This window comes from Phoca vitulina, unplaced genomic scaffold, assembly GCF_004348235.1.
Source record: "Phoca vitulina isolate PV1807 unplaced genomic scaffold, GSC_HSeal_1.0 scaffold12, whole genome shotgun sequence".
Classification (NCBI taxonomy): domain Eukaryota; kingdom Metazoa; phylum Chordata; class Mammalia; order Carnivora; family Phocidae; genus Phoca; species Phoca vitulina.
In genome coordinates this window covers 4,248,858-4,263,850 of record NW_022589715.1, presented here as the reverse complement: position 1 = coordinate 4,263,850, position 14,993 = coordinate 4,248,858, and the positions used below count along the sequence as shown (strand labels likewise).

The following is a 14,993-nucleotide window of genomic DNA, read 5'->3' as shown; positions in this document are numbered from 1 at the left end:
GGAGGAGAGAGGTATGAGAATCTTACAGCTTCTAGATTCTCAGCTATTTCCTCTAGCTCTAGGCACAGCTTCACTCCTTCCGCCAAAAGCACCTAGAGCTTCAAACAACAACAAGAAAACAAACATGAGCTTTACGGGATTCTGTGTTGTAATTTGAGTCTCTTCTTAGCTTTCCCTATTGGGGATACCTGGCTTCTATATTTTCTGTTGATTGTTTTCCTGTTTTCTTTGCTCTTGTAGATTTGTGTTTTTTGTTTTTTGTGGCGTTTTTTTGGTTGCCCTTTAGTATAGTTTTAGTAGTAATTTTGGAGAGACAAAGTTAATGAATGGATTCATTTACAGTCCTTAGCTCAAAGTTTCTGTTTTCTCTTAACACCTTCTAAGTGAGTATTTTTTGTCTCCATTCCACTGAAACGGCTCTTGTCTAGTCATCAGTGATCTCAGATTCTTCCAACCAGTGGTCAGTGTTCTGTCTTAGTTGGCCATCAGCAGCTTTTGATATAATTGATCCTCTACCTTTTAGACACTTAACTATGTTTTTTATTTTGTTGTGAAATTGAAAAATACAAGACTATATACAAGTATTTATTCCCTCAATGATATCATAATCTCATGATTTTTACAATAATGACTCCCACATACCCAACTACCTTTTTCTCTCTTAAACAGGATCTCAAAATTAACATATTCAAAGCCAAATTCTTGATTTACCCATCCCAAACCTGTCCTTTCCCTAGTGCTCATCTTCTCAGGAAATGACCATTTCTTCCTTCTGGTTGCTCAGGTCGTAAACCTTAGAGTCATTCTTGACTTCTTTCTTTCTCAAACTTCACATCATATTCATCAGCAAGTCCTGTTGGTTCTATCCACCAGATATGTCCAGAATTCAATTATTTGTCATCATTGCCATTGTTCCCACCCTCATCTCTCATCTGGATTATTACAATAATTTCCTAAGTGCTCACCATGCTTCCAACCATGTACCTTGTAGAGTATTCTTTGCTCAGTATTCAGAATGTGCCTTTTAAAATGTTCTGATTGCGTTCCTCTTGTGCTTCAAATTCCTGCTTAGAATGACATAGAAAATTCTTAGAGTGGTGTGTAAGGTGCTATACAATCTGGTCCCTTCTACGCTTCTGACTTCATCTTACACTACTTCCTCTTTGACTCTGCTCCAGCCAAACTGGCCATCTTGCTGTCCTCAACTAAGCAAGCTTCCACCTCAAGGCCTTTGCCCTTGTTCCCTTTGCTTAGAATGTTTTTCTCTCAGATGCCTGCATAGCTCACACCTTCACTTCTTTTCAGAGAGGCCTTTTCTTACTAATCTGTACAAAACAGTAAGAGTTCACACTATTCATTTGTTTACTTGGTGAACTCTGTCTTTCCCCACTAGAATATAAACTCATAAGGGCAGAAACTTTGTCTATTGTGTTCACTCTTTCATCCCAGTGCCTAGAATAGTGCATGGCATATAATAAGTGCACAGTCAGCATTTCTTGAATGAATGAATGAACTCTTGGCATTGATAATGAGTATATCTGAATTTTTCTGTTTATGCTGTCTGCGGCTCTTAAGGTTTCTTTCAGTTTCATTCAGTGACCTATAACTGATGAACTACTGACTTCGCTTTTATAGGGCAGCCCTGCTAGGTTCTAAGACATAAGTTGTCCCTACGCCCAATATTTTATATCCTTTGACTATTGGTTTCTTAGCAAGTTAGTGTGGAAACTTTTTGGATCTAGAGTAGTCACTTTTATTGGTAGCTAACTTTTTGGCATTGGAGGGGGAATGAAGGATAATATTTAATCTAGGAAAGAATGGTTCATTTCTTACCAAACTTTTCCTTATCTTGAAAATTTTCATTTATGGTTTTATGCCTAATGTAATCTAGATTTTAACTGTTGAGTATTTTTAATTTTGATTAAAAGGTAACAAAGTCACATATAAGAAAAAACTGATAATGTTCTTTATTTTTTTTTATAACAGACTGATGTAAAGGAAAAACAGAAAAAACTTGTTGAACAATTAACCGGATTAATAAGTAGTTCACCTGGACCACCTACACGAAAACTGTTAGCTAAAAATCTTGCAGCTCTTTATAGCATTGGGGATACTTTCACGGTTTTTCAAACACTTGATAAATGTAATGACATTATCAGAAATAAAGATGACACTGCAGCCTACTTACCAACAAAACTGTAAGTACTCACTTTGACATTTTGGTTTTTTTAGAGTAACTTATCTTAATAAGGGACTACTGATCATAAAGACCGCCAGGTCATTGGAACCTGCAACATGCTGCTTGACAATGAAAGCTCTAAGTAGGTGTGGGGAAGGGGTTCTTTTTCAGTCTGTGTTTCATCGCCACTGGGATGAAAAAACAAACGACAGAGAATTGGTATGGTGTCAGCAATTTGCACAGAAGTCTTTTGGTAAATTTGGATGGAGAGAATATTCTTGGCTGGGATAGAGAAAAGTAAAGAATGTCTAGGTGATGGGATTGAGGCAGGACTGGGCAAACTAGCCCACAGGCCAAATCCAGCCTGCTGCCTATTTTGTAAAGTTTAATTGGAATACAGACATGCCCGTTCATTTAGGTGGTAGCTGCTAACATGCTGTAGTGGCAGAACTGAGTAGCTGAGACAGAGACCATTTTGCCTGCAAGTTTGTTGACCTTTGGTTTGGGTCAAGGACAGACATTTTCAGAGCAAGTCTTAAGGCTAATGGCTATGGGGTGCATCCTATGAAAGGGTCAAATAAGAAAACCACAACAGTTATAGTACAGTGAAGAGTGTTGTCAAGGGGGAAATAACTCACCTGTGGCATAAGGGGAGAGCAGTGTCAAGGAAGGCTTCTCAAGGAAGGATCGGCCAAAGATCAACAACAGGGAAGGACACGTGGAGGTTAGTCAAATAAGTGGTTAAGATGGGAAGATGGATGTGATAGGCCAGGGATTGGCAAACTTTATGAAAAAGAGCCAGGGAGTAACTCTTTTTGGCTTTGTGGACTATCCATCTCTGTCACAACTACTCACCTCTGCCACAGACGGTGTGTAAATAAAATAGCAGTGTTCCAATGAAATTTTATTTATAAAAACCGGTGGTAGGCTGGATGATGGGCCAGATTCAACCTGCAAGCTGTAGTTTGCCAACCTATTTTCTAGGCTAAGGAAACTTCTCATTGGAAACAAAAGTAGGTTCTTTATACTTTATTTACAGTGCTTTTCAGAAAGATGCAAAATAGAGGAGGGAACAAGTCCTGAGGGGGAAGACGAGAAGTTCAATTCTGGGTGCGCTGATTTGCAGTACAGGAGGGAACATCCAAGGGACAGTGTGTAGTAGGTAGTTTGAAGTCGTGGTCCGAATTTCAGAGCTCTGAGTTGAGATTGTAGTTTTGGCAAGTAGAGTGGAGATTAGGAACCCTTTGGTATAGTTAAAGTTACCTAGGAAGAGTTCTGTTTGGGAACAGAGGATGGCCAAGGATACGTCTCTAGAATGCCATGCAAGGGGCCTGGGCCAGTGTAATAGCTTACAGAGGAAACGGGGAGATTATTCTGAACCCGGACACTGAGTTTTAGGTCTGTTTTCAACTGCATAGGTAAGTAATGATTAGATTTTGTGTTGTTTGGGGTAAGTGTAGATCTCAAAAGTTTTAGAAGAGATTAGAGAGCGCTAGTGCTTTCCAATTTATTTTGGAATTTGAAGCTGTGTTAATACTTTGATAGTTTAGCTCTCCACCACTTAGCAAATCCACACATCACTTTCTAGTTCTGCTTAAGTAGAATTTATCATATATTCCTTATTATTCATATGTATTTCCAGTGGATTCATGGGTTTTGTTTAGGAATTCCCTAAATATTCTGGCATGTGACCTCAGTCCTTTTTAGTTTTGTTATCAACCTGGAGAGTATTGAGAAAAGCATAGGATTTAGAGTCAACCAGGTGAAGGTTGATTCCCTGATTCTACTATTTAATACATATGTGATAGTGACACGAGTGTATTTAATGTCTGCCTCAGAGTAACTTGCTCAGGATACATAGCTATTATTAGGTGGCAGATTCTAGGATTTAGTCATGGATCTGCCAGACTTCAAAGATTATACTCTTCACTCCTCTTCTGTACTCCTGCCTCTAAACTAAACTCACAGCTACTCGCTTATTTACTATTCATACAACTGATGATGGAGTGGTTTCCTTTGTCCTGAAGAGATGGGCTTTTGTTACATTTCTTCTTCTGTGTAGCCAAATGTTCCATGAAAGCCATTTAGATTAAATTTTACAAGTAATTGTTTACTATTATTTGTATATTAAAAGGCAGGAACTGTGAGCAATAAAAAAATGTGTAAGATTCCCTGTTTCCGGATTTTACATTTCCATTGGCAGGATAAGATACACACATTTATTTATATTTATTTTTAAAGTAGGCTCTATGCCCAACGTGGGGCTTGAACTCACGACCCTGAGGAGATAAGAGTCACATGCTCTACTGACTGAGCCAGCCAAGCCCCCTAGGATATACACATTTAAATGGTCAAGTCAGAACACAATAAATAACATAATTTTTATCAAAATGAGTGGTTAACATTAAATGTTATATATAATGAGAGAAGAGAAGGAATCATTGTAGATTGACATAATATGGGAAGTCTTCATAAAAGGAAAACTTGGATTTCTTTCCAAAGGAGGGGTGTGATTTATTATGTGAATATATATTTATTCTCCTATATTCCTAACAAGAATACAATTTGATCAACCATAGTATTTGTTGTGATTATAAAGAATAGATAAGCAAGATGTTTTTGAAAGTTGAGAATTAAGGATTTGTAGCGAGAAGTGTCCTACACAAATACAAATTGACTTCTGAAAATGAGAAAGGTATCATGAAATTGTATTATTAACCTGAACAATGACCAGTGAAAACATCACTTCTTATAGGGCTGCAGTGGCTTGTGTTGGAGCATTTTATGAAAAAATGGGGAGAATGTTAGGAAGTGCATTTCCAGAGACAGTGAATAATCTTTTGAAATCTCTGAAAAGTGCAGAGGTAAGTTTTACAACAAATATTATTTAAATGTTTTGCTTGTGGCAAGAGTTAGATGTCAGTAAAAATATATGTTTGCCTTTTTTCTGTCACTGTGATACTCATACTGCTTAGCAAGAAGGTAATGTAAGATTATTACTTGCAAAAAAATACTCTTGTCCCTTCTTTAATGTGTATTACCTTATGTTTCAGTGGGAAGGGAAAGAATGCTTTTCCTTGGCAAAAAATAGGTTCACCTATTATTTTTTATTTAGCCCTATGGATATTTTTGCACTGCCATTTTATTTTTGTGCCATAGCAAATGTATTAGTCTCCTAGGGTTGCCTTGGGTAATAAATGACCGCAGTGACTTAAAACAACAGAAGTTTGTTGTCTCACAATTCTGGAAGCAAAAACCCAAAATCGGTGTTGGCAGGGCCATGCTTCTGAAGACCCTTGGGAAGAATCCTTCCCTGCTTTCTTCCCTTCTAGTACTTGCTAGCAATCCTTGGCGTTCCTTTGTGTTCCTTGATTTGTAGATGCACTTCTAATTTCTGCCTCTGTTGTTACATGGTGTTATTCCTGTGCATCTGTGTTCTGCATCCAAATTCTTCTCATCTTATAAGGATACCAGTGACTGGATTAGGGCGCACCTGAATTGAGTATGACCTTGTCTTTCTTTAATTTCTTATTTCCAAATAAAGTCATGTTCACAGGTAATGGGGCTTAAGACTTGAGAGGAAAAATAATTCTATTTTGTCATGTCAATTTGGTGTTACTTCTGAAAGTTCCTTATCAACTTGGTGTTCACTAAAACTAGACCAAGCCCTGGACTCTCACAGTCTAATTCCTTTGTCTTAGAAGGCTGAAGATTCCCTCTTCTGGGAACTATTTTTATTTTCATGTTCTCATTAACTTGAACTTCATGTTGTGGAAACATTAGAATATGTTTTCTTGTGGTAACCTGATTCCTCAGCAAGATATTATTTAATTGAAGTTAATACTTATTCTTACCTTTCAGGTACTGTCTAGGATACTTAATTTTATTTTATTTTTCATTACTTACTGTTTACAGTATGAAGGTAAGACTATGAGGCCATGAAGCCCAGAAAACTTTTGTATTTTGTTATGTTCTTGTTTAAACATGGAACTTGTTTTACAACATAGTTTTTAGTTTTGATTTATGTTCACGTCTAGTCTCAAGGGCGAAGTGAAATCTTAATGAGCCTACAGAAAGTTCTGAATGGACTGGGAGGTGCAGCGGCTTCCTCTCATCGTGATATTTACAAGAATGCCAGGTCCCTCTTGACTGACAGGTCGATGGCTGTTCGATGTGCAGTTGCCAAGGTTAGTACTTGCTGATTTATAATGCTATGCCTTTCCCTGCTTCCTCTTAAACAGTGACTTTTTCTTTTAAAGTTTTAAAATGTGATAGCGTACTTTTTGTTCTCATAGATTAGTTTCAATTTGTAGAATTATATACAAATGGAATCATGGGGTATGTGCTCTCTTTCTTTGGTCTGGCTTCTTTTACTCAGCATAATTATCTTGAGCTTCATCTATATTGTTACCTGTGTCACCAGTTCATTTCTTTTCATTGCTGAGTAGTATGTCATTGTGTGGATGTACCACAATTAGTTTATTCCTTCACCTGTTAAGGACATTTGAGTTGCTTCCAGTTTAGGGTATTAGAAAGAAAGCTATAAACATCTGTGTACAAGTTTTTGTGTGGACATATGCATTATTCTACCTGGATAAGTACCTAGGAGTGGAATAACTGGATTGTATGATAGATTAATGTGTAACTTTTTAAAAAAATTGCCAAACTATTTTCCAAAGTACTCGTACCATTTTAATTTCCACCAGCAATGTATGAGATTTCTAATTCCTCCACATCCTCATTTGGTATTGTCAGTCATTTTGGCCATTCTGATAGATATGTACCCATATCTCATTGTGGCTTTAGTTTATATTTCCCTAAGGACTAAAGATGAGCATATTTCACGTACTTTTATTGCCATCCATATCTCCTTTGATGGAGAATCTATTCAAGTCTTTTGCCTGTTGTTTTATTGAGTAGTTTTCTTATTATTGAGTTTTGATAGTACTATATAGAGTTTTTATATATTTTTTTATCAGATAGACGGTTTGCAAATACTTTTTCTCAGCTGTGGCCTGTCTTTTCATTCTCTAAATAGTGCCTTTCTAAGGGAAAGAAGGGAAGTTTTGAATTTTGTCAAAGTCCAATTTACCAGTTTTTTTTTCAATTTACCAATTTTTATATCTGTGCTGCTCGTATTGTATCTAAGAAAACTTTTCCTGACTGAAGGTTTCTCTTATGTTTCCTTCTAGAAGTTTCATAGTTTTATACTGAGATATATGATCCATTTTGAGTTAATTTTTAAATATGGTACAAGATATGAATCACAGTTCTTTTTGTTTTTGCATGTGTATATTCACTTGTTCCAGTACCACATTGAAAACGCTATTTTTTCTTCACTTAAATTGCCTTCGCACCTTTGTTGAAAGTTGGTTGTCCATATGTGTATGGGTCTATTTTGGACTCTATTTAATGTTCCACTAATCTATCTTGATGTCCATAACACTGTCCTAATTACTGTACCTTCATAATAAGTCTTGAAACCAGGTAGTGTTAACTTTCCAACTTTGTTCTTTTTCAAAATAGTATTCTAGGCTCTTTGCATTTCCATACAAATTTTAGAATTAACTTATCAATTTCTAGAAAAATACCATGCTGGGATGCTGACTCATACTGGTATTTTACAATGACTCTATGGATCAATTTGGGAAAAGTTGACATCTTAACAATATTAAATCTTCTAACTTATTTAGGTCTTCTTTGTTTTCTCTTAGCAACATTTTGTGGTTTCCAGTTATAGGTCTTGGACATCTTTTGTCAGATTTATCCCTAAGTATTTCATATTTTCAATGCTATTTTAAATGGTATTGATTTTTAAAATTTTAATTTCTAATTGTTCATTGATAACACAGAAATACACTTGATTTTTGTATATTGTTCTTGTATCTGCCAAAGTTGTTAAATGACTTAAAAATTCTATCATCTCTTTTAATAGATTCTTTCAGATATTCTACATAGACAATCATGTTGTCTAAGAATAAAGACAGTTTTACTTCTTTTCCAATAAGGATACCTTTTGCTCTGGAGAAATCCTTCAATACAGTGTTGAATTAAAAACATGAGAGCAGGGGCACCTGGGTGGCTCAGTCGGTTAAGCGTCTGCCTTTGGCTCAGGTCATGATCACAGAGTCCTGGGATCAGGTTCCGTGTTGGGATCCTTGCTCAGCAGGAAGTCTGCTTCTCCTGCTCCCTCTGCCCCTCCCCCTCTCATGCTTGCATGCGCACGCGCTCTCTCACTCTTTCTCAAATAAATAAAAAATCTTTTTTTTTTTTTTTTTAATTTTATTATGTTATGTTAGTCACCATACAATACATCACTAGTTTTTGATGTGGTGATCCACGATCCATTGTTTTCATATAACACCCAGTGCTCCATGCAGTACGTGCCCTCCTTAATACCCATCACTGGGCTAACCAATCCCCCCTCCCCCCTCCCCTCTAAAACCCTGTTTGTTTCTCAGGTCCATAGTCTCTCATGGTTCATCTCTCCCTCCAATTCCCCCCGCCCCATTTTCCCCTTCCTTCTCCTAATGTCCTCCATGCTATTCCTTATGTTCCACAAATAAGTGAAACCATATGATAATTGACTTTCTCTGCTTGACTTATTTCACTTAGCATAATCTCCTCCAGTCCCATCCATGTTGATGTAAAAGTTGGGTATTCATCCTTTCTGATGGCTGAGTAATATTCCATTGTATATATGGACCACATCTTCTTTATCCATTCATCTGTGGAAGGGCATCTCGGCTCTTTCCACAGTTTGGCTATTGTGGACATTTCTGCTATGAACATTGGGGTGCATGTGGCCCTTCTTTTCACTACATCTGTGTCTTTGGGGTAAATACCCAGAAGTGCAATTGCTGGGTCATAAGGTAGCTCTATTTTTAAATTTTTGAGGCACCTCCACACTGTTTTCCAAAGTGGCTGTACCACCTTGCATTCCCGCCAACAGTGTAAGAGGGTTCCCCTTTCTCCACAACCTCTCCAACACTTGTTGTTTCTTTCTCTGTCCATTTTTGCCATTCTAACTGGTGTAAGGTGGTATCTCAATGTGGTTTTGATTTGAATTTCCCTGATGGCTAATGATGATGAACATTTTTTCATGTGTCTGTTAGCCATTTCTGTGTCTTCTTCAGAGAAGTGTCTTTTCATATCTTCTGCCCACTTTTTGACTTGATTATTTGTTTTTTGGGTGTTGAGTTTGAGAAGTTCTTTATAGATCTTGGATACCAGCCCTTTATCTGTAGTGTCATTTGCAAATATCTTCTCCCATTCTGTGGGTTGCCTCTTTGTTTTGTTGAGTGTTTCCTTTGCTGTGCAGAAGCTTTTTATCTTGATGAAGTCCCAAAAGTTCATTTTTGCTTTTGTTTCACTAGCTTTTGGAGATGTATCTTGAAAGAAGTTGCTGTGGGCGATGTCCAAGAGGTTACTGCCTATGTTCTCCTCTAGGATTTGGATGGATTCCTGTCTCACATTGAGGTCTTTCGTCCACTTTGAGTTTACCTTTGTGAATGGTGTTAGAGAATGGTTGAGTTTCAGTCTTCTGCATGTGGCTGTCCAATTTTCCCAGCACCATTTATTGAAGAGACTGTCTTTTTTCCATTGCATGTTTTTTCCTGCTTTGTCAAGGATTATTTGACCATAGAGTTGAGGGTCCATATCTGGGTTCTCTATTCTGTTCCATTGGTCTATATGTCTGTTTTTGTGCCAGTACCATGCTGTCTTGGTGATCACAGCTTTGTAATATAGCTTGAAATCGGGCAACATGATGCCCCCAGCTTTGTTTTTCTTTTTCAGCGTTTCCTTGGTGATTCGGGGTCTTTTCTGATTCCATACAAATTTTAGGATTGTTTGTTCCAGCACTTTGAAAAATGCCATTGGAATTTTGATCGGGATGGCGTTGAAGGTATCGATTGCTCTGGGTAGCATAGACATTTTAACAATGTTTATTCTTCCGATCCATGAGCATGGAATATTTTTCCATCTTTTTGTGTCTTCTTCAATTTCTTTCATGAGTGTTCTGTAGTTCCTAGAGTATAGATCCTTTACCTCTTTGGGTAGGTTTATTCCGAGGTATCTTACGGTTTTTGGTGCTATTGTAAAAAAAAATCTTAAAAAAAAAAAAACATGAGAACAAACATCCTTGTCTTATTCCAGATCCTTATGGAGAAAACATTCAGTTTTTTGCCATTTAGTGTTGGTTTTTCTTGATGACTTTTAGCAAGTTGAGGAAGTGCCCTTATATTCCTAGCTTGCTAAGAGGTTTTATCAGGAATGGATGTTGGATTTTGTCAAGTGCCTTTTGTTTTATATTTGATTTCTTGTGTTGTTTTTGTTGTTGCTGTTTTCTAGGTAAACTTCTTATTTTAATTTAATGGTAGATTTACATGCAATTATAAGAAATAATATAGAGATGTCTTTATTACCCAGTTCCTCCCAATGGTAATATCTTGCAAAGTATAATACAATATTACAACTAGTATAATAGTGTTGACATTGACATAGTCCATTGATCTTGTTTAGTTTTCCCCAGTTTTACTTGTACACAAATTCAGTTTTAAGATTATTTATTTGAGAGAGAGTGCGTGTGTGTGAGAGAGTACATGGGGGAGGGGCAGAGGGAGAGAATCTCAGGTAGACTCCCTGCCAAGCGAGGAACTGGTCACAGGGCTTCATCCCACAACGCCCCCCCTCCCCAGGATCATGACCTTAGGCAAAACCAAGAGTCAGAGGCTTAACCGACTGAGCCACCCAGGTGCTCCTACAAATTCAATTTTAAAAATCAATACTGGGCTATTTAGGTTATCTGTTTCTTCTTTAGTAAGTTGTCTATTTCAATTAAGTTGTCAAATTTATTGGCATAAAGTTGTTTATGATATTGTCTTTGTTCTTTTAATATATAGTCAATCTGTAGTTATGTGACCACTCTCATTCCTAATTTTGGTAATTGGTGTCTTTTCTCTTTCCTTTATCTGTCTGGCTAGAGATTTATCAAATTTATTGGTCATCTCAAAGAAGCAGCTTTGGGTTTTATTTCTATTCTTTTTCAGGTTTCTATTTCAGTTCTGTTATCTTTATTATTCTCTTTTCTCCCCTGCTTACTTTGTGCTAAATTCGCTCTACGTCATGAGTTTCTTAAGGTTGAAGCTGAGATTATTGATTTGAGACCTTTCTTCTTTATACTACAGGAGTTTAGTGTTAAATGTCTTCTCCTAAGTACTGAAAACTCTCTCGAGGCAGTAAGCTGGGACAATTACAGGGTTAAGTTTGTTTTCCATCTCCTAAGCATTGCTCTCCTTCACTGCCTAATGTCCAGTGTCGTGAAAACTCTTATTTTGTATGTTTGAATTTTTTGGTTATTTCAGGAGAGAGAGTAAATCTGAATCTTGTTACTATATCTCTGGAAGTGGAAGTTCTAGGATGTAATTTACTTTTTTTTTTTTTTTAATTCCAGTGTTTACTAGAACTACAGAATGAAGCTGTGTTCATGTGGACTGCTGAGTTGGAAAATATTGCCACTCACTGCTTTAAGGCTTTGGAAAACTCAAATTATGGGGTTCGAGTGGCAGTGTCTAAACTCTTAGGAACAGTCATGGCTACAGCGTTGATGCCAAAACAAGCAACAGGTATCATTTGCCAATCCCTGATGTAGACTGTAACAGATATTTGAAGGTATATGAAATCTATCTAAATAAGTTACTTGTTATAAGGCAAGTCACTTGAAAGATTTAAATTGTTAAGCGTCTTTGTCTACTTTTTCAGGGAATAGAACTACCCAAATGGCATTTTCCTTGATATAGACAAGACATTTTTTGTGGTTATAATGTACAGGATAATATCTATCAAGTATACTGGATATAAAAGCAAGTAAGATTTATGAAATGGTTTTGTATAATCTTCAGGGGACTGGAATCTGGCACTTAATATGCTTCCTTACTTGCAAACTCTGATGAGTAGATCCCTTTTATAGTACAGTATTATTTTTCTTTTGTTTTCTTTTTTCTTTGGCCATTACTGTAAGCAGAGTCAGAGACATTTGTCCTGTGACTTCTGCTGTGCCTCACAGTTGCATAGAGGTGCCTCAGTGAGGGTTGTGAGTGGACCCTGAGGGAGCCCGGCCACGCCTGCTACTGTCCCCACCCCTACTCCAGCTCTGTGTAGTAGAAGGAGAATCAGATGTTATAGATTCAAGTCCTAGCTCTTTTGTTAATTAGCTGTGAAACCCTTTGAGCTTTAGTCTCTTTATCTTTAACGATAATAATTTCAGTCTGTGCAATTAGATGATAATGATGACAGATAACGTTTATTAAGTACTATGTACCAGGCACTGAATTCAGCATATAACTGAGTTTTATTGAATCCTCACAAAAGCCCTATGAATTATAAGTACTGTTACTATTCCCAATTTATAAACAAGGAAATTGAGGCTTACAGAGATTGTGTAATTTGTGTTCTCTTAAGTGTTCTGTTAAGCATCAGAGCTGAAATTCAAACCCAGGCAGCCAAATTCCAAAGTCTACATACTTAATCATGAGCTTTATACCTCTCCTACAGACTTTTTGTGAGGATTATGTTTGCAGCTGTATGTGAAAGACTTTATAAAATATGAAGCTCTGTGCAAGGGAATGGCAATTCGGCTGCAGTCCAGTGACATTTTAATCTATTGCTAACTGTTGTCTAGAAAGCATGGACTTGGCAAAGTTTCTTTGAGTCTACTCTGTTGGGAAGGAGGGCTGTGATCAATTAGCAGTATCTGCTATGAATGTGCTTTGTCCTTGTTGTGTTACATATATCAAGGTTAACATTATTAGACTATGTTTGGCGTAGATTTAATGAATTTCTTTTAATTTCTAGCTCCTTCCATGTTTCCTAGCATTTTTTGCTTCAAAATTGAATTTATTTTTGCAAGTACATTGTAAATTTAAAGACTATAAGACAATGAAAGGACCCTCTTTGTAGTGGTTTAAGGATCCTTAAAAATAATTACTTGAATTTTTAAGCTAAATTTATTAGAAAATATTATCCAATGAATAGCAAAATATATTGCTTATGAATTTACTTTTCTTCCTGAAAGTAATGCGCCAGAACGTGAAGCGAGCGACATTTGATGAAGTCTTAGAACTCATGGCCACAGGATTTCTACGTGGAGGGTCAGGTTTTTTAAAGAGTGGTGGAGAGATGTTAAAAGTCGGAGGGTCTGTTAATCGTGAAGTGAGAGTTGGAGTCACACAGGTTTGTAATGGATACGTATGAAAGAATTCCGTTCACATTGCTGGTGAAATCTCACGGAAGACTCAGTACACACAGATTTTTTATATTGTCTGCTTTTTTTTTTTCCCAAATGTTTATTTTACCAAACGAATGAATTACATTCAAATTCCAAATTACACACTTATATGGAAAGATAGATTCTTAATGATGTGCAAATAAGCCTTTGTCTGCTATATTTATGTAAGTATCCAACATTTTCCCAAATTTTACTTGGCAGAAAATCAGATGTAAAATAATTCAGTTTTAGTTGAAATTGTATTCAAATAGCTTGAGGCATTTAGAGTTTAATGTTCTCCAATGACTCTGTAGCTAATCGTATTGGTTAATACTTCGATTGGATTTATCATTAATGAGTTATCACCAATGTAATTATGAAACTAATCCTGACTTGTAGTTAAAATTGCAAGATAATAATTAAGCAAATAAGGTGTTATGGTTAATGATCTAAGAATAATTAATACATAAAAAGATAAAATGTTTCTTTGTGATCTTAGTCAAAATCACTCCAACTGTACATTGTTCCTGAAACAAGTGTAAAGTAGAAGTAAACCATTTTTATCTTACGGTCACAAGCAGGGCTTTCTAGTCCTAGGTCAATGTTTATTTAGGATGTGAGAGTTTTCTTAATCCTATAACCTATTACCTTCCTCATCATCAGGATGAATTCAGCTTTCCTTCCCTCCCTCCTCACTGTCATTTTACATTCTTCAGGAAGCTACTAAGAACAGTTTTTAGCCAAAGATAATTCCACCAGTAATTCCTATGCTAGAAGTACTAAAAAGGTTTTAAGTATTGAATTTTCTCAACTTTAATCTCAAATATAATTTATTTTGTGTGCTGTGATCATTTATTTCTGTATTGCTTTATCTGTAATCTCATATCTTTATTTATAGGCATATGTTGTTTTTGTAACTACATTGGGTGGTCAGTGGTTGGAGCGTAGCTTTGCTACATTCTTGTCCCACGTACTTGATCTGGTTTCCCATCCTCGGGCAACGCAAACACATGTAGAGGCTGTGTACTCAAGACGATGTGTCTCCTTTATCCTAAGAGCTACTGTGGGCAGTTTGCTAGGTGAAAAAGCCCAGATTGCAGCTGCCAAAGAGATATGCCAAGCTATTGGAAAACAAATGAAAGCAGTAGGTAAGAATTGATATCTTGATGTGTGTTGTTGATTTCTGTAATCATTTAGCTTTATGTTATTATGCTTAGTAAATACTAATGGGTCTCATTAGTTCATGTCCTTTTCTGGACTGTGTTTTAAGAGTCACTTTTATTGAGTACTCTTATTTGTTATTAAAACAACATAATTACAGTGAAATAGAATTTTTAAAGATTTGAGTAGCATGTTTGAAAGGTTAGGTTTTCTGTTTCATTTCTAGTACCTGTACTGATGTTCTAGCTCTCCTGGTATGCAGCAGCATAGTGCTTTGCTATCTTTGAGGAACAACCTGTTGTAATTTTTCTGCTTGGGCCTTTTGTTTTATAAACACATGTTTGTTTGTTTTCCTTTTGTTAATAGGCGTAATAGGAAGACTTAGGA

General features: G+C 36.5%; 1 protein-coding gene across 1 annotated transcript in view; it reads left to right on the top strand.

Annotated features, from left to right (window-relative positions):
* Window positions 1–14,993, top strand: part of HEATR5B (HEAT repeat containing 5B) — a 109,433-nt gene that overhangs the window by 1,992 nt on the left and 92,448 nt on the right. The window contains exons 3-8 of the mRNA XM_032410292.1: window positions 1,987–2,198; window positions 4,935–5,043; window positions 6,217–6,366; window positions 11,634–11,805; window positions 13,254–13,411; window positions 14,344–14,593. Of these exons, the coding sequence (XP_032266183.1) occupies window positions 1,987–2,198; window positions 4,935–5,043; window positions 6,217–6,366; window positions 11,634–11,805; window positions 13,254–13,411; window positions 14,344–14,593 (1,051 nt within the window). The remainder of the gene's footprint in view (window positions 1–1,986; window positions 2,199–4,934; window positions 5,044–6,216; window positions 6,367–11,633; window positions 11,806–13,253; window positions 13,412–14,343; window positions 14,594–14,993) is intronic.